Source organism: Chionomys nivalis, chromosome 21, assembly GCF_950005125.1.
Source record: "Chionomys nivalis chromosome 21, mChiNiv1.1, whole genome shotgun sequence".
Taxonomy (NCBI): domain Eukaryota; kingdom Metazoa; phylum Chordata; class Mammalia; order Rodentia; family Cricetidae; genus Chionomys; species Chionomys nivalis.
In genome coordinates this window covers 49470968-49496054 of record NC_080106.1, presented here as the reverse complement: position 1 = coordinate 49496054, position 25087 = coordinate 49470968, and the positions used below count along the sequence as shown (strand labels likewise).

Here is a 25087-nt window from a genome sequence, read left to right as displayed (position 1 = left end):
AGTGTTAATATTAGTTTATTGCAGCCCTAAAGATTAAGAAGCCAACCCTTTACTCTGAAGGAATTGGTAGGTGTACGGGTATGTACCTGTATGGGGAGTAAATGGTAGAGATGTGACTAGGCTAGCCTGTCCTCCCAGTGGCTCATGCGTGTGCCCTCCTCCCAGCCGTGTCAACATTTTCACATGAGATGGTGTACGGGAAAAAAGGCCAGGAAACAGTTCCTGATGTGAGCCCTTCACATAGTGCAGAGGTTACTCACATGGGTGGAGTGGGATTGTTATCATCTCCATAATGGAAATTAATATTCCTTTGATTTCTCTGTGTTTTTAATACCTTCAGGGTTTTTAATTCACTTTGTAATTGTGTGTTTGTATGATGTGTGTGTGTGTAAGCATGTCATGGTGCCAAGACCAACCTTGGGTGGCAGTCATCACCTTTCACCTTGTTTGAGACAGCACCTCTCGTTTGGCACTGCAATGCCAGGCTACCTGGCCCACAAGCTTCCCAGCTGAGAACTCTGGGATTACAGACATGAACATTCTACCATAGTTGGCGTCATATGGGCTCTGGGGATTTGAGCTCAGGTCCTCGTGCTTGCACAGCAAATGATTTATCAACTGAACTATCTCCCTCATCACTTCTTCTGAATTTCTATCCAACTCTTGCTCAATGTTAAATACTGATTTTCCAGAAACTGATGGAATCCATTATAAACTGATGAACTAAGTTACCGTGTAAGCAGAACTCATAAATTAACCAAGAAATGAATGACAGAGTGCTGGTTTTTATTGTATAAAATGTGGAGCTTTCCCTAGGAGATCCTGAAAGTGGAGAGAAAAATTAGATGTGCCTTTTGCCAGTGGAGTTAAAAGAGAGAGCTGAGGTGGTGAGCGTGGAACAAGGGCGGTCAGGATGGAAAGGAGGAGGTCAGGATTCCACAGTCACTCAGGATCCCACAGTAGTGCCTACTGCCGTCCGGGGGGATCCACAGAGAGCTGCTGGGTTTGGTGCCTGCCTGTCTTTCCGTTACTGTGGGTTCTTTAGACAAGACGGGTGCTGCTTATCTGAAAGATGGGTGCTGCGGCTGTGACGTAGGTGAGGCTAGCCCGTAGAGCTGGCAAATGTGGTCCTGGTACCTGACTTGTCTCATCAGTTCTGATACAACAGCCGGCTTCTGTGATCATGCTTCCGAGCGAGGCTGCTGGTTTTGTTTTATTTTATTGTTTCTTATTTACGGTTCTTGATTTTCATATTTCTTAAGATGCTTCTTTTTGCCCCTTAGTCATTTTACTTCAGAGTGTTACGGATTTGCCTTTGTACTGCACAGACTGTTGTAAATGCACTTCCGTGTGCTTTACTATGTAGACATTTTCCCCTCAGCTCCTCCATCTCCACATCACTGCCGCCATTCTCCCCTCTAGTACAACAGGTCCTTCAGCTCCGCCTTGGCTTCCACTCCCAGCCCACCAGTCTCACTCTTCCAGTTCGGGTTGCATTGCCCTGTGCCCTCCTCATTCACCTCAGGTCACTTCCTGTGGCCTCTTGTCTCTTCTGGTGTTCTAGTTGTTGGTGGTTATTCTTGCCTGTGTTTATCACCAGGCTTGGCATTGTTTTAGAGTGTTCTTTACAAAACAGCCATAGGTGATACCCTGCTGTCTCCTTGGCTGGTGTGCCTGTGTGCAAACACAGATTTAATGTGCTGCCTCTCTGCTTGTCATTGCTGTGGTCCTCCATATTTTGATAATACAATTGGCTCAATGAATGTTCAAAAACTGTCCAGCTTTTCTACTCTTCGCTCTACACTGTAGGCATTTAAAGTTTGCCTGTGGTATTTATCCCAGACAGATTTCCTTTTACTGTTTCTAATGCATAAAATGGCTTTTTAAATTATTATTTAAGCTCACACCACACAGTAAACAGATAATGGAAAAGAAATATTAAGAAAAAATCATGAAATCTCTTGATGTTAACGTCTGACCACCCCTTCACGGCCAGTCCAGGAACCTCTGCTTCCAACGAGTTGATTTCTTATAGTTTATTTCCATGACATTATTCCTGCATGTTCCCTAGCACTCATAAATACTTTGTGTGGTTGCTTGCATGCGCTGTTCCGTGTTTAGCTGTGTTTGTCTCTTTCTGAGTTCCTTGGCATGGCTGGTTATTTCTCACTGTATTCAGCGCATTTCCTTATGGAGAAAGGACGGGTTCTTGTTGAATGTCGCTGAATGGAAAGGTCTGAGAAAGCAGAGAATGAAAATTCAGAGAGGTTGAGACCGAGCCAGATATTCTCAGGAGGAAAATGTAGCAAGCACAGAACAAACACCGAGCCTGAGATGAGAAAGCACACACGGGGCACACCTCAGGAAGCATGGACATTTTTCAAACTTTTAAAAATACCTAATGGGAAGTTAAATGCTTGGAAATTGAATTTTCTTAATGTAAGAAGCTTAAAATGTAAGCAAAAATCTTGACTGTCTGAAATTATGCAGAAAATACACAGACTACTCCTTCTGGTTTGGCTGAGTGTAAGCTGAGTCACTCTACTGGTGACCGGGAGGTAGAAGATTCTCAGTGATGTTTGAATGAGTTGAGGCCTTCATCACAGTCGGCTATGGCTCACCTAGCTCAGCTTTGCCGCACATAGTGGTTTCTTTAGGGGAATTAGGATGTCTTTTCTCATCCTTCACCACTTCTCTCTTGGGCTAATCAGCTAGTCCCTAGTCTGCTTCTTCTGTAGTGGCAGCAGTGACCACAACAAAGGGACGTAAGGAAAGCAGGGGAGAGATCAAGTCTGTAACAACCTGGAACTGGAAAAGTGGGAGACAAGAAGCAATGAAGTGTCAGAAAAATAAAATGAAGTACATGACAGTTGCTGATGCCTCTACCTCTGTCCCAAGTCGCAGAAATGGCCTGAGACTCGATTTTTCTTTCTGTCTAATGCTTGCTCGAACTAAGCATCGCTGCTTTTCTCAGACAAACGATAACACTCAAGGTTAGCATAAAGGGCCTAGGAGCTGCTCAGGGGCGACACTGCTGTGGTGCCAGCGTGGGAACCTGGATTCAGATCCCTGGCACACACGTACAAGTGTGTGTTACACCAGTTGTGTGAGACGGACATCCAGCCAGTCTAACTTAAATGGCGAGCTTCAGGATCCTGTCTCACAAAACTAAGATAGAGAATGATTGAGAAAGAACTTCAACCAATGACCTTGCCATTTGCATGCAGGGGCAAGCATGCTTGCACACACATATGTGCACATACATATACAACACACACACATCACAGTTTTTAGATTAGCATATCCCTGAGATAGCCCAGATGGTAGAGTTGACTATCATGCATTAAACATTAGGTACCTAATAAACATCAGTACCTCATAAAGCAGGGGTGGTGGGTCTCACGTGTAATTCCAGCATCAGAGAGGTAAAAGCACGACCAAGAAACTCAAGGTCATATTTGACTACATAGAGAAAGTTCAGAGCTAGCCTGGGACACCTAAGAACCTGTCTTGAAAAATTAACCCAATAGAGAAATCAGCACACTTATTAACCTGTTCCTATTATGTTTATATGAGATTGTACAAATCATGTGTGGGGTTTCCTGCTGGGAGAGATGCATGTTCTAAATCAGGATTAACTTGATTTCTGGATATGCCGAGGCAGGTGACTGCTTACCCTGTCGCACCATTGTTATTTCTAGGGACTCTGGGTATTTTTCTGTTTCATTTGACATTCCTTTTGACATTGCTCATAACTTACTTTCCAGTTACTCCTTCCAGGTAACTGTGTTTATAAACTGAAAAGCTGCAGAACAAGCCATTTTTATTTCTCAGGGGAAATAAGATTCCATTAACTGACAGTAGTTAGCAAAAAGTGCATTTCAGGAAAAAAATGAGGGTACATTATACTTTAAAATTTCTTTGGACAGTAGTTGAAAACCAGATTTTTTTTTCTCCTGTAGGAACTCAATGAAATTCAGCTAAAGGCTGGGTTTATCTATTGTGATGTAGGTTACATTTTCAGGCAATAAACAAATTGGAAACCAGCTAAAGTGACTGCTATGTGGGATGGGGCATGGGAATTTAGGGTATACTTCATGTTTGCAGGTTAAAGTCTGCCTTCATCAAGAACACTTAGTGCCTTCTGTGTTTGGATGTAAACTTCTCATCACATGCTCTATCTTAAAAAAAAGATTTATTTCAGTGTGTGTGTGTGTGTGTGTGTGTGTGTGTGTGTGTGTGTTGCACTACGAGGATGGCTGGTGCCCAAGGAAATGGTGAGCCTCTGTGTGGAAGCTGGGAATCAAACGAATCAAACCTAGGCCCTTGCAAGAAAAAGACACACTTTGTGAGTGACCTATGAACTTGAAGATCTATGATCTGATTTTGCTCACACTTTATTTTTGAATCTCTAGTCATAAAATTTTGTGTCCTATTCCTTTTTTAAAGCTAATATAACCATTTTATTCAACAAATAATGAAATTATGAGGCATTTAAGGTTAAAATTACAGGAGAATTAAATATTAGGAGCATATTATGCTCTTATGAACTGAAAGTTCATGTGTGGGAACTCCTGGTTTGTGTTCATCCTCAGTTGTGGCCTCAACTGGAGCATCTCCATGTGTTGACTGGAACAGAAGTCTGTGAGCTTTCCCAAGAAATCTCTCAAAGATCATCTAAACCCTGACCTTCTTATGTTACCAGCTATAGGACTGAGGTACACAGAGGTCACATAATTTGACTGAGATCACACAGCCAATGAGCAGCACAGTCACGATCATAAATCTATAGCTTCCACCCCAAAATTTTGGTAAATGATTATCCATCATATTCCCACTCTTAGGGAGTTAGTGGATTACAATGTACAAAATGAATTTGCAAAGACGTTTGCCTTTAAACAAATTGACAATGCCTCATGCATCCCAGGCTGTTGTGAAATTTGCTATATAGATGAATATAGCCTTGAACTGCTGATCCTCAAGATACTATCTCCCTTGACTAGCAGGCATAAAGGGTAGATTCTTCATGGCCATGGCTCTCTCACTAGCTGAAGGAAAGGCGGTTGAAGATGGGGCTTCTCGGCGTTCCATCAAATTTTGTTCTTTCCAATCGTGTGTTATTTTACCTTACAGTTTCAACTTTCTGAAAATTTCTCACCAACTTGTTAGTATGGAAATTACCTATTCCACAAGTCAAGAAGTCAGTCTAAATTTTTATGTTTTTTTGACAGTATTTGAAACTTAATTGGTTTCAAGGTAGAACATAAAAGAGGGTGTACCCATAACTCTTTCTGTTGCTGTGACAAATTCATGGCAACACACTTCAACACGGAAGGGTTGATTTTGACTTGCAGCTTGAGGGGACAGTCCATCGTGGCAAGGAAGGTATGGCGGCAGGAGAGTGAGAAAGCTCATTAAATTCCATCTTCAGTCAGGAAGCAAAGAGATGAATGTGTTCTGTTCACCTTCTCCTTCTTATTCAGTCCAGTTCCCCAGCCCATGGAAAGGTATCACCCACTTTAAAGTGGACTTTCCAACCTCGGTTGACAGAACAGAAACTCCCTCGCAGGCATGCCCAGGAGTTCCCTGTCCATTGTCATTGGCAGACAATATTCACCATCAAAGAGGGCGTGAGTCATTTTTGAAATACTGGTTTTTGTCATTAGAAGGGAAAATACGGTATTCTACAGTATGTGGTTATCTCTAGGGCACTCACTGCTGGTTTCTGAGCCAGTCTTACCACGTAGGCCAGGCACGCCTTGGACTCTGAACCCTCTTTTCCTTAATGCTGGGATTTCAGGTATGAGCCATTAAGCCATTGGTGTGCTTTAACTTAAAAGAAAATCCAATGCATATCTCCCCAAAGTTTCTTTGGATTTTCTGACAAAGTCAGAAGGAAAGTTAAACTTTAAAAAAAAAAAAAAAAGATTAAGGGACTTAGTGTAGTGTGGGTTAGATGAAATGGGCTTTATCTAAAAATATAAAGTCCTGTGTTTATGGGCATACGTTCAATTTTTACCTTTCCAAGTTATTCTTTGGAATTAGATCAAGGTCCCCTGAAATTTGCACGCATTTTTGGCAAATATGAGTGCAAAATGCCTTCAGTTTACAAATGGGTTGTATTTGATAAGTCCTTTGAAATGTCCCATTTAAAGTAGTCTTTCCTTAATGGAGGACTGAGGAGATGGCTTAGTCAGTAAGACCTCTTGCTCTGCTTGCATGAAGACTTGAGTTCGAATCCTCAATGGCCATGTTAAAAAAATATGGACATGGCTGCATATTCCAGTAACCCAGCCCTGGGAAGGGAGACAGTCAGATCCAGGAGCTCCTTGGCCATCCTAGCCTTAACAATGAGCTTCTCTCATGGTGAGAGCAAGACAGTGAGCAGTAGAGGAAGATACCTGTTGTTTGACCCTGGGATTTGAATGTGTACAGAGCCCATCATATGCATGCAACACACATGGTGACCTTTGTGGCTTTTTATTGTCTTGATGATGATGATGATGATTCTTGCTGTAGCAGCCATTCAAGCAAGGTTTCTGTGATGTGTGTTGAGCTAGGGAGGGGCTGATGTGAACAGCCTGCTGGAGGTGTTTAGGCTTGGGTATCATTTGTAAAAGATTTTTCTCCTGTTATTTGCTTCAGCTTTACAATGCAGATGCAATTTTAATGCAGATGACTCCATTGGAAATTTGAAGAGCTTATAATAATATTGGAAATTACATGAAACTTTCTATGGCCGTGAGGCTTTGAGAGGAGATAGTTTTCTGTGTAGCGATGATTTATGTTGTTTTATAGCCTCTAAATGTTCTCTCTGGGTATTGATATTACAAAAGAATAGAATTAAACTTTTGTGAAAAGAAATTCAGCTTCAATTTCTGAGACAGTTTTGATCAGTGGGATATTCTACAAACATGTACCAAAATAAAAGTACTACGTTGATACTGGTCGTCAGGTTGTGACCAAATACCTATTTTCCTCTGTGTGTATATGTGTGTGTATTCATTGACTGTGTGTGAGTGTGTGTGCTGTGCGTGAGTGCATGTGCTGTGCATGTGAATGTGTGTGCTGTGTGTGTGTTGTGTGTGTGAATGTGTGTGCTGCGTGTGTGCCGCGTATGTGCGTATGTGTGTTCTACAGAGTACTACAGAAGAGATAATTTATGCAGATTTCAGTTCCCTTTTTCTGACTGGAAGTTTGCTTCTCACAAACAAATGAAATGCATGCTGCTAAACCGCTAAAGTCACGTTGAACCACAGTGTCTAAACTTTGAAATAACCCGGACATGGCAATCAAACACTCTGACTAGAGTAGAGGAGGTTGCTGTGAAACAGATTCATCCAGGTTCTGGGATTCCTGATCTAACATAGCGTGAGAGCAAAATGGTGGAACTGGGCTCTTTTCTTGTATTTCTCTTGAAGGTCAGGATGCTGGCACACTCGGGAAAGCTGGGCATTGCTCTGGGAAGAGTCACCACTAACTACAAGTAAGGGAGGTTACCACACCCATCTGCTTGCATAAAGTTCCATGCTAAACAAGATCCCTTATGAAGCTTTTGTTATGGAACAATAGCCTTTTATCTAGATTTTGGAACTGTATCTATTTTTAGACTGGAGAAATCCCTGTCTGTGTTACTATAATATTGTTAATTGTTTAATTCTTATACTGATTTTTTAGCCCTCTATAACCTTTGGATGAAGTGTGTCTTTGATCTTTCATTTATATTTTCTTGGTCAACTTCTACATCTATTAAATGGTAAACACTGAGACCTAGCATAGAAGAGCTGTGGCCTCTCAGTAACACCAGTAAATGTGAGCTAGTTAATTGGCCTGTGTAATTGCCGTCCTGCATACAGAATCCCAGTGTTCATTTGGACTTAGATGACAAAACAGCACCTGGCTCCGGAGGTCTCCCTACACTGAACAGACTTCCCTCCCCCGTGCCCGAGCTGTTTTGAGGTGAAACATATTAAAACGCTCATGAAGTATATAGTAAAGCGGTTGGGTTTATGAAGCCCTGTGTGCGTTGTGGTGTCAGCACCAGCAGTGTAAGGGAAAAGGGGAACTTGTGAGTAACTCAAGCATTGAGACTTTCCTGAGCAAGATGTTTCACTTAGTTCAGAATTTGATTTGGAAGAGCTTGATGTTTGTGGAGTCTTGGAAACTCTAGATTATATATCTATTCTATTTCAGATCTCCACATGCTTTACATTAAGTTAGCTCTTTCTTCTTTATATGAAGCTGGAGCCCCCATAAACTCATCTCTACCCTAGGGACTCATATTTGAAAGCGTGCAAGTAAAACTCTTTAGTTTTAGACTTCATCAGATTATCATCTTTCACTTTGTGTATGCAGTGGGGAGCTTTGAAGACAGTAACAAGTCTTTTTCCTACCTGTAATTTTATGTATTCATTAGAAAACCTCATCAACCTGACGGTGCTTTGAGGTCACAAGTCCTCTGCCACCCTGTCATAAGTGAAATGTCTCTGGGCTTTCCATGTAGGACAGCTACAGTTATCTCAATTAGCAAACAGTTTCTCTGTTGGGCGGATGAAGTGCACTTAAACATGTAACTCAGGCTTACCAACGCCCGACCCCGAATCTCAAATTATCTCTGCCTTATTTTGCTGGTTCTTTCTCTAAATGCTTTCGATCTTAAGGTAAAATTTCCAACTAAGGCTGCACATAATCCACCTCTCTACATCTCTGATAAATTATTTTCCGTGCATCTGTTTTAACAGCAATCCCCGTAAAACACCTACCATATTCAAAAAGTTTCTGCTGGTTGTGGCTACCTGTTTTGCTAACATTTCTTTTTCTCCCTCTGCCCCTCACCTGCATTGACCATCTTGTTGCTTAACTATCTAGTTGCGTGCGATGAGACCCAGACTCGAGGGTTCCCAGTGTGTCCCCAACTCCTACCAGCCACAGGTGACCTGCCCTTGAAGCTGTCACTCAGACCTGCTCTCAGTGGCTCTCCTGACTTCCCACTCTCCGCTGTGCACACTCCTCGCATACACAGTATGCGCTTGGCTGCCTCAGCCCTGTACGCTTTCTCCGGGGCTCTGCTGGCTCTTCTCACGCTGTGGTCCTGTGATGTACTGCTGTTCTGGGCAGACAGCCAGATACTCCCTCTCTTTTCTTTGTGTCTCTTGGAAAATTATGTTACCATTTTGGGTTCATTTTTTTTTATCCAGGATGCTATCCTGATACCTGTATATTATGATACTGTCCATACAAAAAAGAAATAAATAATGCATATGGAAAATAAATGTGTGACTTTATTTTGTAAAGCATAATAATAAATATATTCTTCATAGCTATAGTCCTACGTGCAATCTTTGTATTTGAAGGTATTCTATCTTAATCTCCCCCTCAATGAGGAAATATTAAATAGGATATTACTGTATATTTTCCAGTTTTAATTGCATATGTTCATGGTATATTTAATATAGTACATACATACTGTTCTTGAAATCGAGTTTAGAATAACTAAAAGTCCTGATTTTGTGGAATTAAATTTGAGCCCTCAAGCATCCAGAAGTTTCTGCCACTCCTCCTTTATCACCAATGTTTGGTCAATATCTTGGCCAATGGGATTGCAAACTCTGATATCTTATTTATTTTTATGTGTCTGTTTATTGGTTTATTGTGCTGTGGGTAGAGCCCAGGGCCTTGAGCCTGCCAGACAAGTTGCCGACTGTAGAGCTGCGCCCTCACAGCCCTTCCCTGAGTCCTACTGCAGGGTGATTTCCATCTAAGAAGATGGGAGGGGCAAGGCCAGTCCGCTTGTCTCTCTGGTGGTGTGGGAAGCCAGCGAGATCTAAAGGTCTCCATCGCGCTGGCCTTGTGGCATCTTTTAGCACTGTTCGCGGCTCACGGAAATCTTTTGCTTGTTTCGCAAACCCCAGTGGGGTTCTGACTTCTGAGCACAGTGTCACGCGGGCTCTGATTTCTATGCCTTTGCCTTGTCATAGGAACCCTTTCATCTTCCCTCAGATCAGTTCCAAGGACAAAAGCCTACCATTGGGAGGGGTCTTTAATTCCTTTTAAAATGTCAGGCAAAAGACAAGCTACTTCAGTAAGGGTGACCACTTTTCTTTTTTAAGTGTGAATTTTAGTAGCCCTGTAAAACAAATTATTTAAAATGTCATTAGCACATGACCGTTTTTTCTTCTTTTTATGTATTTGAAAGGCCACCATACCTTACTGAAAGCAGGAAAAAAACCTACAATATTTTCTTTAATAGGTTCCAAAAGTATTGTTATACTTGTACACACATGCACACACAGATGCACACACACGTACACGTACAGACATGCACACACGTACACACACACGTACACACGCTTGTGCACACACACGCACACACACGGCCTTGTACACCACAGCTATGTAGTAAACTATGTAAGTATTTGACTCCACCCTATAGGAGTATTTCCCCTTATCTCCCATGATTCTCACCTCATTTATAAGAAATGAAAATGTCGTTGAGTGAGCTGAATTTAGAACTTTTATTTTGGTTTTCCTTGCTTGGAAGAAAGGCTATTTTAAACAGGCTTGATCTACGCCTATAAGCATGAGGCAAATCACATCAAAGCGCTAGAGCACTTACTGTATATGCTGGTTGAGCATCCTTAATTCAAAAATCCTAAATCTGAAATACTCCAGGCCTGAAACTTTGTGGGTGCCAATGCATGCCTCAAGAGGAAAACTTCACAGCGTTCAACTTCGCTTTATGCACAGAATTATTTAAAATACTGTATAAAATTACAGTTGGACTATATGTATGAGGGACACATGAAACATGGATGAATTTCATGTTTAGACTTGGATCTCAACTCCAAGATGCCTCATTATGCATATGCAAATGTTTCCAAATTTAAAAAAATTAAAATTTTTGGGCCACTTCAGATAAGAGCTATTCAGCCTCCATTGATTCCTGACTTCCGTGGGATTTGACTGTGCTCCTTCCTCACCTGGTTCTCCAGCATGAGAGAAGAGCATCGTGGACCAGCAACATGGGCCTGTTAGCTAGTTTGTATCTCAGGCCCACACGGTGACGGGTGTACACCACGTACTTAGGATGGCAGTAAATGAAGGAAAGAGGAGAGCGGCTGCTGCAGCGCCTGCTCACTGTTTGTAACATGCTTGCCTCGCGGCTGCTGCTGCAGCACCTGCTCACTGTTTGAAAGATGCTTGCTGGGCTGCTTGGCTGCAAGAGGAGTGAGGTGGGAGTAGAGGGTGAGTGAGCTGCTTTCCGTCTTTCCTCCTTCTTCTGCACCAGCTACCAAAGACTGTCCATATGGTCCCTCTAGTTTAGTTAGACACATGTCTGTAAAACTTTAAAATCTCCTCCAGCAAAGACTCATTTTCCCACACCTATGGTAATGGTGATAGTTTTTTGTTGTTGTTGTTGTTGTTGTTGTTGTTGTTTTTGTTCGTTTTTCCTCAAAGCAAAATACATATGGGACCAGAGATGAAGAGAGACAGACTATGTGAAAGGGGTTTTTCTCTGTTTTCCTGAAAAATAGTGACTGAGTGAAAGATGTCTAGAGAAGATGTTGCTAAGAAAATGGATATGTACTTAGATAGCGGGGTGCTGGCCCCAGGAGGCAGCACTGCCCAGTCACTGTATTTTATGTTCCAAGTAAGAGGAAAGTTCTAGAAGCCAACAAATGGCCTTTATAAAACCTTAGACTTCAAATATTTTTGGAAAGAAGAAATAAAAAAAAAAAAGCCCCTAACTTCAAACCCTGAGAAAAACAAAGACACAGAAAATATCCAGGATGTGTTTACTGTTGTCGCTGCCAAGTAAGGAAATGAACACACTGTTTGATTTATTAAAATCATTTTAAGCTCCTATTTTCACTTAAAACACCAACACCAAAACCCATCATAAAAAGAACAACTCACAAAAAAAGTATAGTAACGTCATAAGAAAGTTCAAAAGGAGACCCTTATAAAAGAGGAACTCAGCCCCCTGTCTGCGGAGAGGAGCAACGCTTTGGAGTGGTGCCCGCCGTGGCCTATTAGCCACAAACTAGTCCCAGGCCCATGGTGACGGGTGTGTGCCACGTGCTTAGGACGGCAATACATGAAGGAAAGAGGAGAGCGGCTGCTGCTGCAGCGCCTGCTCACTGTTGGAAAAATGCTTGCAGGGCGGCTCGGCCTGTCCGTCACCTACATATAAGAAAGCATCATCTTAACAGAATTGGAGATTTTTCTTCGGTCATGTTGCTGATACCAGAAGTCAGTCCTACTGAGCCACAGGAATTCTGGACTTTGTGGGTTGAGGACAGTGGGGAAGGATCCACTTCTTTACACCATGGAATGCTGCAGACCCAGCCTGAGAGAACTTCCAAAGCAGGTTCCAGTGGAGTTAAGAACAAACATAAGTGATGGCTGGAGGATCGCACTGGTCCGTCTTCTTGACTCCTGGGGGTGGGTTCAAAACATGCCTCCCAATCTCTTGGCAGGCTCAGTCCCTTAAAATGCCGAGTCCTTTTGGCTTGGTGCTTCTGCCCACAACCTCTGCAATTTTCTGTGAAGGAGTGGCTAATTAAAAATACAAATCGTGTGGGGGGGAGGTGCGCGTGCGCGCGCAAGTGGCAAGTGCTCACGCGTTTCCTTCCGAGTTTCCCGCTGAGCTAGTCTGTCCCCTAAAAGGGATTGCACATCACTGACGAAGCCATTCTTTTGGTGATGCCCATCAGTACAAACCAGTGACAACTTCCTGTGCCTTGAAAAGCAGGGGTAGCAATGCTCCTTATACACATGGCTACATTATAGACTGCCATCAAACAAGCCTTCAGTGACTGGAAAACCTCCCGGTTTTGTTTTGGAAAGGAACATATGCTTTACCTATTGCAAGCTAATATGTGAAGGGGGATGGGTTTTTCCAATACATTCCTTCTAATTTTATTGGAACATTACTTCAGAGTATGAAACTGATGTGCATACCTTTATGCTATTTCACAATTGCATAATTATGCCTAAGAAAATAAGGGATCACCTGAGAAAGCATTTTCCAAACTTTTTTCTATTTGATAATACCCCAAATTTTTATCCAGAAGTTTCAATGTTGAAAAAGTAACCCATGAACATAAGGATTTCTGGGAATTTTTGTTCCCTAAAAAGGATGCTGTTTTTAATATTTTGAGGGGTGGCAATGCTGTTCAGTGTTATGCATTGAAGTACATTCGAAGTGTTTATCATCATTAAGAATGTCATAGATTACTGAATGAGTTTTCCCAACCATCTGTAGATTCTTTTAAAAAATAATAAAGAATATCCCTTTATCTTGTGTGGGAAAGCTGAGTGTAAGGGAGGGAACGAGGGTGCAATTGACAGGCAGGCCACATCACAGTGCATCTATTTTGTGATGGGTAATTTTGTCAGTCAAATAATACAGCCTGGAGTCACCTGGAAAAAGGATCTCTGAAAACAGTTTGGAGTGGGGTATCTGGATTGTGTTAAGTGAGAGGGAGACCCACTCTGAATGTAGGTGGCACTATTTCCTAGGCTGAGCCTTGGACTGGCTTGCAAGGAGAGTGAAAGCTAAGCACAAGCGAGCGTGCATGAGTCCTTGCTCTCTGGTCCTGTGTGAATGTGGTGTGACTTGCTTCTGGTTCCTTCCCAGCGGTGATGGATTGGGAGCCCTTTCTCCTTAAGGGGAACTGTGCTTGCTGCTCAGCCTTGCCCTGGGGACTACTTTTCATGCTTGCCTTGTCTGGAGTCTCAGTCCTTCTCAGTTCAGTGGTTTTTTTCTGCTTGCATTGCTCATACCGTGCGGACTGAAGCTTGCTCTCCATCACTGCACTTGGGCTGTAATGTGGAACATTCTTGCAAGTGGTATCTCTTCATTTTCCATGGCGTTTCCAGTCAACACCAAATGTCTGCCTGATTTCTAACCTCTTTGTCTCAGACTGGATGCACTCTGCGACTTTGACCGTTCTCCAAGCGTCTTTGTATAGCTGAGTTCACTGAGTTTGGGATTCCAGTAGGATTTTGGTTTTTGTTTGTGTTTTTTGTCATTGTCTGGACTTCACTTTTCTTGCCCCACCAATAACTACTTAATTGCTGGTGTTTAATTAGTCATCACTGTGCTTCAAATTTTTATTTTCCAAAGCATTTATGTTCTTGAATTTTTCCTTATTGGGTAACTTTAGCTGGAACTTGGTTCAGACTTGGTTCAGACCTTTGTTCTTCCATTCCTGACTTCTAAGTATTATGAACCATGGCTGAGGAAGAAGAATTGCCACCTCCTCCACACACAAGCTTTAATGATTCCTTTATCACCAAAGATAACTCCATAAAATATAATACACTACAAAGTACTCCTAAGTATTCTCCCTAAATAATGGGACAATGAGAATGAGCTTCTTAGGAGATCAGTCCAATGCCCTGTCCCTAGGTTTTCGTTTGTTTTAGTTTGTTTGCATTTGGGTAAGCATATTCTCTTTTATTCTCTCTCTAGAACTAAATCAACCGCATGAGAATTGAACCTATAACCTTGGCCTCATTAATTTACCTTCTGTAAAATTGCCCTCTGTGAATTTATGTCCTTCTATAATGAGATTATGAGTGTGATTTTATTCATTCAGTAAACAATGCCAACCCTGGTCAGTGACTACAGAAACACAGAGAGCAGTAGATAAGGCTTCTGCCCTAGAGGGACTAGGGTAAGTTCTCAGGTTACTGATGAAAGGGCAATGGGAAGATAGCTGAAGCAGAGGTGTCCCCATACTGCCAAGAGAAAAGGGGTGACCTGCTAACAGAACAGGCTCTGTGAAGATGTGGGGGATTTCAAGGATGGGAAGGGAGAAGAAAAGGCCCAGTTAATATAAATGTTCATCCAGACCCCTCAGCAGGGTTATTATGTGTGAACAGAAGCCTAGATGTCACAGGGAAACCTAAGAGAAGGTTAGTCAGGGAGAGAATGTAAATGTCCTGACATGCGACAGAGACACTGCTGCATCTCTAAGCATGGGACTAAGACCAGAGACAGAGAAAGCCCTCGGAACTGCCAAAGGCCTGAGCTAGGATGACAGGGGCATGCAGAGAAGAGGAGGGAGTGCAAGGCTGAAGCAAGAGCAAGTGACAGCCCACTAGTGTGATGACTGGGAGAAAAGAGCCACCGTCCCTGGGCAGGCTTGGTTTGGCTTGCTGTGCTTGTCTTACCTATAGTCTAAAAATGTTAAATGGGAAATTCAAAAAAATTAAAAATTCATAGTTTTTTTTAATTACACACTATTCAGAGTGCCATGAGGAAATTTCAGGCTATTCTGCTCCATCCAACATGGGACATGGGTGGTTTCTCTGTCCAACACTTTCTTCCTGTATACAGTGCCCTCCTTTGTCACTCAATAGCCAGCTCAGCTAGCAGATCCATTATCATAGTGTATCACAGTACTTACAATACATAGACCATATTCTACTGAAGGCCCCAAAGCACAGTAGGGCATGAGAGGAGACACCACAGTGCAAAACATCAAAAGACAGTGATGTTTCGGGGCATATCAGAAGCAGCCTACTCGTGCATACATACATATGTATATATATGTATGCATTACTATCCACTGGAAACAAAGGACAGGATTTGATCCTGAGGACTCCCAAGGTGCTAGTCCCCTTCCAAAATATTCAAATGTGGAAAGGGAGACAAAAGGGTTTCTGAACCTGGTGTGTATTTATGACGTTCACAGTAAGTAGAAAAAAGAAGGCTATGGAAAGAGGGGAAAGCCTGAGGGCTGAACTGGTTATAGAGGTTTTAGATGTTCCATAAAAGCTGTTTGAAGACACATTGTGCACGTGGCCCTCCAGAGATAGAATGTGGAAATGAGATGGAAAGATGGCCAGAGGTAGAAATGCGCAGTTGTTGGGCAAGGTGGGAAAGAGCCGATGAAAGAAGACACATGTTAGGTGTGGGATGAGAAGGCTCAGGATGCTGGTATTCTCTCGTGGGAAGGCAGAACTGAGAATGAAAAGGGGAGGATGTTGGCTTTGACTTTTGAGTCTCACAAACTGATTGCTGTGATCTGCAGTCCCCAGTGGACCTGGTTGTGCTGGACTCACCGCCATCTCAGTTTGGCTGCCCTATCACGTTGTTTTGCTACTGATGGGTAGGTGTGAGCATATTGTCTTGCTCAAAAGCAGCAGTGGGCTGTCAGAACTGATGACATAGTAGGTTCCATGAGGGCTCTGCTGAGGATGCCTCCTGATGCTCAGGCTCAGTAGTATGTGTTGGCTGGGGGCTGTGTAAATCACTTTCTATGTCTGTAACAAAATACCTAGTTCATACGAGTCTCGATGAGCTTTAGCTTGTAGTTGGAGAGGTTCCCAAATATGGTCACTTGGCTGCGTCATGTTGGGCCTGTAGTGGCACAGTACATCATGTAAGGTGACACAGTGGAGGGGCTTGTTCAACTCTTGGTATTCTGGAAGCAGAGAAATGGAAAGGGGGAGGACTGAGATCCCGCCTTTAAGGGCGTCCTGCAACAAACTAACTTACTCCCGTGAGGTTCCACTTCTTAAAGGTTTTACTGTCTGTGAAGAGTGCCACACAACTTTTGGAGATTGTTCAAGATCGTAAGTATATCAGAGGCCTGTTGTCTATCAGGTTCCTTCCACAAAAGGGGGCAAACAAGTGAAAACCACAGATGAATCTGGACTTCTGCTGTGCTGTGGTTTCTGTGTAGATGACACAGACAGCAAAGAAAGCACAGGAAACAAATGACAACCAGAACCAGCATCCTTTGACGTCTAGATGGAGAGGAACCAGCAAGTCAGAGTCTCCAAGGGAGGAGCATGCTGGTATGTTTGAGGGCAGCAAGGAGCTCAGCATTGCTCATGTAGAGGAAGCATGGGGGGACGGAAGGGAATAAAGTGGATCTGTGGCCTCATATTTGACTCCAAGTGTACAGAGAAGGTTTGGAATGTTCTCAAGGCAAAGGATGATGGACACAGTGTCCTGGCTTTAGAGGGGAGGAAGAGGAGAAGTGAGAAGGAGAAGATAGCTATGGAGTGTCTCAGAGCTCCACAGAAGTCCCACCTCTGGCAGCTTGGGCTAGCCTGGGCCTGGAGGAGTGACATAGTGTGGGTGTGTGCTGGGGAGGACCGAGCAGCTTGCATGTGTCAGGTATGTGTATGTGAACAAGCAAGGAAGATTCTGGATGAATCCAGATCCACTCCCCCATTCCCAAAAATCTAAAGGATACTGCCTTAGTTTGCAGGACTGTTCAAACAAACCATTACACACTGAATAGCTCCGTTTGTGAAGCTGTAAATCCAAGGCAAAGATCAGCAATGTTGATTTAGAGGCCCCTGATGAAGAATGTTCCCTATACTTCATTTCTTCCTTCCTTACACTGATTTGCCGGCAATGTGGGATGCACGTTGACCTCTAAACATGTCTGTGGTCTCTGCCTTACACGTATACAGTCATGTCATTCACTCTGTGTTGGTATCTGTGGCACAGTTCCCTCTTCTGATAAAGATGCCAGTTGCTGAATTAAGGGCTCATCTAACTCCAGTATGCCTTCATCAAAAATAAAAAGCACACCGGCATCCCTCTTCTCCATGAAAGTCACATTCTGAGGAGTTGGGGGATCAGGATTTCAGCCTGTAAGTTTATGGAGCGGTTAAACAATTGAACTCATAGATGTTTGCATTAATAGATGTAAAAGTGTGGAGATGAGCAAACTAAGAAGCAGAGAAGAACCTGCAGATTTGGGGGCACGTTGAGTCTGAGGTATAGTTTAGATACCCAGGTAGAGAGGCCAGGTAGAAAGCCAGACAAACGTTCCGAAGTTCTGAAGATGGACATTGGAAATCCAAAGATACTGGGAATATTTCAAGCCAAGAACCTAGATGAGATCACAGCAAAGGAAGTCTGGCCCGAACAAACAAGAGTTCCAAGAAGATTAAAGCTAAGAGACCAGTAAAAGATCAAGACCCACAAAACATAATGAGTAAAATCTCACATATGGCCTCAGTGGTCCAGGCCTCGCCTTGGATGTGCAAAGCCAAATTCAATTGCAGCACCACAAAAACCAAACCAGACAAAACCCACATGTGCTTGTCATTGTGAGAAGGCAATTACATTTTTAATGATGATTTTACATGATATTCTAAATATTTACAGTTACGGCTTTTCTCTGAAGTGTGCTGTGAGTCAGCCTGAGCATGGACCGAGTTTTCCCAGGCAGTATGTTGCAGAGTTGCTGGTGCTGAAATGGAATGTTTTGAATGTCATAAAGGAGTCAGAGGGCACTAATAAAAGTAATAAAGAAGACTTTTCTCAGGAGGAGAAATCGCTCTGGAGAACGCTGTTTCAATCGTTGATTTAAGAAGGCATTTTCTAGGAAGGCAGTTATGCTATGGTGGGTTGAGCAGCTGAATGTTTGTTCTTTCGCCTGTTTTTGGCAAGAGGATTACTATCCATTGAAAAGTATTCTTAGACAAATGTGTATTTACATGATTTGACCAGGTTTTGGCAAACTTGCAAAGCAGAGGACCAACCATGATGACGACATGAACTTTGTGGGCACTTAGTGTGTTTACTTTGAGTATTTTTTTTATTTTGCATCTACCGTTCACACTCAGTCAGAAGTTGTAGAGTAGGGGGACAGATGAGTTACATAGCACCCCAAGTCCCCTGCACAGGTCCAGTGCAGCCTTCTTATCTACCTGACAGTCTGCTTCCATTTCCCCTTCATTCTCATGCTTCACAATTCAACTCAACTGCCATACTTGAGTAGACATTTTCCTGACTCCACTGCACTGCCCTCCCCAGACTGGAGGGTTGAACCCACAACATAGCACCATCTTATCCTGCAGCAAGACAGACACTGACAATGTGTGCCGCCACTAGCTTTGGGGAAGAAACCAAGGTTTTTATATTTATTTCCTCAATACCTCTACAAGACTTATTGTTAAATCTTCAGTAAATGCTTATGGTCCATGAAGGAAAAAGTGCAATTCTCTACCTGCTCAAGACACACCCACCTAAGCTGTCACTCAGCTGTTGTTTCTCATCAGAATGGAAGCCATTCTGTCTGGAGCATGCCACTAACTAACCCAGTAATGTATAAAAATGTCTAGAGACACTTCCTCCTAAACAGCTTCCACACAGATGGTTGCTTAAAGAACTACCTTTGTGAACTCCCCCAAACCCTGCTAGTACATATATATTCAACATAATTCATTTTTCTTTCTAATTTGAAAGAATACTAGCAATGCTATATTTAACTTAAATATAGTATTTAAATATATATTTAAATATAGTTAAATATAGTATATATTTCAGTTATCTATCAATATAAAAAATAAAAAGGCTAAAGTTTGGTTTTGGTTTTGCAAATTTATTAAATAATTTTTCTTTCAGTTTTAAGATTATAATTATATCATTTCCCCTTCCCTTTCCTCCCTCCAAATCTTTTTATATCCCTCTTCTTGCTCAAATTCATTACCTTTCTTCATTAATTGTTGTTAAATGCACATACCATACACACATATATAGATATATTTCAATATCATATTCTGTCTGAATAATGTTACTTGTATTATGTATGTATTCAGGGAAGACTTGATATTGAATAACAATTGGTGTGTTCTTCCCATGAAAAAAGTATTTTTTCTGCTCTCGGTCTTCCTTAGGTACCTGTAGTTCTTTGAGTTGCTTTGAGATCTATCTGGTGGTTTATCCACTTTGGCATGTCTACTGGTGTCTTCCTCGTTCAGCTCATGCTTGTACAGTCATGTTGGTGAGACTTTATGGGCATAGCTTCTGAAATATTCTCAAGAACAGGAAAAGAAGGGAATGTGTTCATATGTGATTTTTCTTGCCTCATCTCTCAGTATTGAGAGACTTGGCTGTACATTGTTCTTTTCTTAGGTGTACATATGTGTAGGCATGCTTATGTATGTATTAGGTGAGTGTGTGTGTACGTGTGCATGCATGCATGTGGAGGTCACAGGTCAATATCAAATTTCTTCCTCCATCATTCTCCATCTTATATATCTTAATGTATATTCTTCTATACCTTGACAGGATCTCTCACTGAATATTATACATATGTATGTGTGTGTGTGTATGTGTGTATGTGTGTACTTCTATACCTTTACAGGGTCTCTCACTGAACATGATATATATGTACTTCTATACGTTTACAGGGTCTCTCACTAAACCCAAAGTTTTCTACTTTGACTAGTCAGCTTGCTCTGAGAATCCCATTTCTCTGCCGTTGAGTCCTGGGATTACAGGGCCCTGTATTTATGTGAGTTCTGAGGATCTGAACTCCAAGCCTCATCAGTGTTCAGCAAGTACTTTATCCACTGAATTGTCTCCCCAGCCTATGTGCCTGCCATTTTTGATGGCATCGCCCCCTGATTTAAATGCTTTACCTTCATTTTTCTGAGTCATTCACCATATGACCAAAAAAACTGAATTCTCTCAAGGGGCCAAGACTGTTGAAAATTTGGAATGCAACTGAACAGAACAGGAGATGTGCCATTGAGGTGAAGTTATTTAAATCTTGATTTCTTTCCCTAGCTCTACTTTACGAAGTGTTTCCACCGGATCCTCAAGACCTTCCAAAATTTGCCTGGTGTGTGGAGATGAGGCCTCTGGATGTCACTATGGGGTGGTGACCTGTGGCAGCTGCAAAGTCTTCTTCAAAAGAGCCGTGGAAGGTAAAAGTTCATGTGTCCCCTCTGCGTCCTCTCTGAGTGTCCCTTGCTTGCACTTTGCAGGCGGACTGGGAAATTACTGCAAAATGTTTTTGATGTAATCTGTCAGTAATGAATAGTAATGATACCTTATCTTAAAAACTACCAGAAATTTTTTTCCCACCGAGCAGCGTTTACTGGGAGCCCTTGAAGTCACCAGCAGAGCCAGTCATTCTGAAATGAGAATTCTGTGTCAGTGGACATTCAATCTGCATGTTCTAGAATAGCATTTTTCAGAAGTCCTGCAGAATTTGTCTTCTCCCTTTTCTTGATATTTCTCTACAAATATATGGATCTGTGCAAATTAAAACTTTAATATAGGGATGCAGATTTAAATTATGTGTGGCTCAGAATATTTCCTCAGCAACTGTTCAAACTCCAGGTGCCCTCTTCCAAGTCCCTCCTTTATTCTTGTGGCAGGTTTCCGTGCAAATACTATAAATTAAAAGTTTGGCTGGAGTTGGACATGTATGTGTAGGCTAGCTTTGGCTTCTCTCCAGATAAACAAGTACTTCTTAAGTCGAAATGGTTGCTTCTGCTTCCCTTTACCCTCACTGGCACGCAGTTAATTAACATCTGACTTAGGCCAGATGGTTTTATTCATGTTGAAAACTGAGTGGAGAGAGTTCTCACTCTTATTGGAAGAATTATTTTGTCATTGACATTTATGTCTCTAAGAAGCTCCACAGGAAGATTCTGTGAGGTTAAATTCTAGGGACCTTTGTGGCGAGCTGAGCCCGTGCCCTGGAACTTGAAGAAGCAGCATCCATAGCTCACCTTTCTTCTGCCAGAGGCCACATTCCTATTCCTAGTTCTGCAGTGTGAAGTTCCTTCACTCCTAGGTCGGTTTGATGTTATTTGATTGATACTCTTTTTTACACAGTTCTGGGATTGAACCCACAGCCTCATACATGTAGCCATGTGTTCTACACTGAGCCACACCCAGCCCAGTTTACAGTCTTAACTATCTTAGAGTCCCAGAGTGCAGTGTAGAGTTAGTCATGGGAGTTGAGTTGTTCTTTCTCGGTGGATAGATTCTTGCTACAAATGACAGGCAATTCATCTCAAGCTGGATGGAGCCTAGAGGAAATTTGTTGGCCCCCAAGCTGGAAAAGTCATAGCACATACTTCGTTTTGTGTATGCCACAGTCTTAAGCCAGACTGTCAGAACTTCTTGGTCCGTTGGTTTTGTTCTGGCTCTAGCCTGCCCATTTTCTCTTAGTCTAGAGAGAGGGGTCCAGGCCTCCATTTAAAGTGAGTGGGTTGTTCCTGGTGGTTCCTATCAAGGTTGCCATGAAGCTGCCTCAGATCAAACATGGCTCAACTTGCCGCTCTCGTCACCATGAGAGATGCAGAGCCAGACAACTGAGCTCCAAGACACAGAGTTTGACAAGGGCATTGACCTGAGGAAAGACAGAGTCTATTACCAGAAGGAAGTTAATTTTCAGAAAATAGAAAAAATAGATTTTTCACAATCCTAAAGATATCAATCTGGTTTTCTTTCCCTAGTCACACGATTGGCTCAGTATAAGATGAATAGGTTAATGACTTCTGAAATCGTTATCATTACTCTTGGCACCTTTTGTCCTAAGATCTCTCCTTCCTCTTCTTAGCCAGTAAACTAAGTAAATGACAAAAAAGAACTTTGTGGAGAGGAGCAGGGTAGAGGAGAGAGGGTGGAGGAGATCAGGGTGGAGGAGAGAGGGTGGAGGAGAGCAGGGTAGAGGAGAGAGGGTAGAGGAGATCAGGGTGGAGGAGAGAGGGTGGAGAAGAGAGGATGGAGGAGAGAGGGTGGAGGAGAGAGGGTGGAGGAGAGAGGGTGGAGGAGAGAGGGTGGAGGAGAGAGGGTGGAGGAGAGCAGGAGAACAGGGTGGATGAGAGCAGGGTGGAGGAGAAAGGGGTGGAGGAGAGCAGGGTGGAGGAGAGAGGGTGGAGGAGAGAGGGTGGAGGAGAGAGGGTGGAGGAGAGAGGGTGGAGGAGAGCAGGGTGGAGGAGAGAGGGTGGAGGAGAGAGGGTGGAGGAGAGCAGGAGAACAGGGTGGATGAGAGCAGGGTGGAGGAGAAAGGGGTGGAGGAGAGCAGGGTGGAGGAGAGAGGGTGGAGGAGAGCAGGGTGGAGGAGAGAGGGTGGAGGAGAGCAGGGTGGAAGAGAGAGGGTGGAGGAGAGCAGGGTGGAGGAGAGAGGGTGGAGGAGAGCAGGGTGGAGGAGAAAGGGGTGGAGGAGAGCAGGGTGGAGGAGAGAGGGTGGAGGAGAGAGGGTGGAGGAGAGAGGGTGGAGGAGAGAGGGTGGAGGAGAGCAGGAGAACAGGGTGGATGAGAGCAGGGTGGAGGAGAAAGGGGTGGAGGAGAGAGGGTGGAGGAGAGAGGGTGGAGGAGAGAGGATGGAGGAGAGAGGGTGGAGGAGAGCAGGGTGGAGGAGAGAGGGTGGAGGAGAGGGTGGAGGAGAGAGGGTGGAGGAGAAAGGGGTGGAGGAGAGAGGGTGGAGGAGAGAGGGTGGAGGAGAGCAGGGTGGAGGAGAGAGGGTGGAGGAGAGCAGGGTGGAAGAGAGAGGGTGGAGGAGAGCAGGGTGGAGGAGAGAGGGTGGAGGAGAGCAGGGTGGAGGAGAAAGGGGTGGAGGAGAGCAGGGTGGAGGAGAGAGGGTGGAGGAGAGCAGGGTGGAGGAGAGAGGGTGGAGGAGAGCAGGGTGGAGGAGAGAGGGTGGAGGAGAGCAGGGTGGAGGAGAAAGGGGTGGAGGAGAGCAGGGTGGAAGAGAGCAGGGTGGAGGAGAGAGGGTGGAGGAGAGAGGGTGGAGGAAAGCAGGAGAACAGAGTGGAGGAGAGCAGGGTGCAGTGGCAGCAGAAGCCTCTGTGCTCCAAGCTGCCATCGTCCATGCCTGGGTCATCATGATGTCAGAACATGGACCTATTTCTTTCCAGAATTTGCCTATTTTTCTGTGGAAAAAGAAAGTGTTTTAGGGATTCTGGCTTAGTTTCTATTAAATAGTCTTTGTGAAAATCCACCAAGAATTATTTTTGTAACGTGGATAAAAATAAATGGGAAAAACCCAAATATTGGTACTTCATTTTTGTTTATTAGAAAGTAGATCAATTGGAGAGATGATAAGGTTTGTTAAGTGCCTTTTTAGACTATTGATATGGGGAGCTTTGGGGTGTGTGTGTGTGTGTGTGTGTGTGTGTGTGCCCATGCTAAAATGTGAGGGTGCCCATGCACTGCTGGGTAAATGTGCCACTGAATCACACCCCCACCCTAAGACTCCCATTAGTAGAGTTTATTCCATTCTAAACTGGGAATTTGACTTTTCACATTCAGCTATGTGAAGCAAGTGTGGGTTTTATATTTGTGAATTTTGTATTTGTTTATTGTTTTGCCACTACCCCCATCTCCCACAAACCCAGACCTTACCCAACTCTTGTCATTAGTTCTTTAACTTTCCCTGAAAACTCTAGCCTCTCTTGTCGCCTATCCATGCCAGCTGGGTTAGTAAAGGGACGATCAAAACATCAAGAACATCTTAGGTAGTATGTGTATGTGACTATGTGTAATACCACATGTGTGTATACATATACTTCCTTTCTTACATGTTTGTTCTCTTCTTATTCTTTGTTATCCTAAGCTCCTCTTAGGCTACAACAGAGAATTCAAGGCAGCAGTATGTAGAGGAAGCCGAGGAAAGGAGGGCCAATTTAAGCTAAAAGTGAGCACAGTACCAAAGAACGATGAGGGGACACTATGCTAGAGTAGACAAGATGTCCAACCACATTCTGAGCTCCATCCCAGCTCAGGGATGCTCCTCCTAGGGCAGAGGTTCTCTCCACCTGTTGGTCACGATCTCTTTGGGGGTGGCAAACCAGATATCCTGCATATAATTCATAACAGTAGCAAAATTATACTTACAAATTAGCAGCGAAGTAAGTCTATGGTTGTGGGACTGTATTCAAGGGCTGGAGTGTTTGGCAGGTTGTGTCCTAGACTCCACAGTTCCCTAAGGGCATATGGGAGAGTTCTGTGGGAATTGCTTGCATGGACTTCTGTGTTGTCAACTGGACTGTGAAGGGTTCGTGCCATGAAGCCTCTGTGGCAATGCTGGTTGGGTGGCACCTTTGGGTGTTACACAGTTGAGACAGAACTGATAGTCACAAGTCTTTCAGTTCGTCTGTGAGAATTCTTTGGGACAAGATAGTCTTCCTAGAGAGCCCACCAAGGCTTCAATTACAAAGAAACTCCAAATGGATGTTTGGATAAGCACAGCAATGCCCTGTGTAGCATAGAAGAGTCGAGGGAAAATGGCTAGCTCAGAGCAGTAAATACCAGCCAGAACTAGTCCCCGAATTCATGTTGGCATTTTAACTGCTGATGTGG

At 43.3% G+C, this 25087-nt stretch overlaps 1 protein-coding gene across 6 annotated transcripts in view; it reads left to right on the top strand.

The window, feature by feature from the left end:
• Positions 1-25087, top strand: part of Nr3c2 (nuclear receptor subfamily 3 group C member 2) — a 328469-nt gene that overhangs the window by 141070 nt on the left and 162312 nt on the right. For all 6 annotated transcript variants that reach the window (XM_057753604.1, XM_057753599.1, XM_057753601.1 and 3 more), the window contains one exon: positions 20555-20694. In XM_057753604.1, the coding sequence (XP_057609587.1) occupies positions 20555-20694 (140 nt within the window). The remainder of the gene's footprint in view (positions 1-20554; positions 20695-25087) is intronic.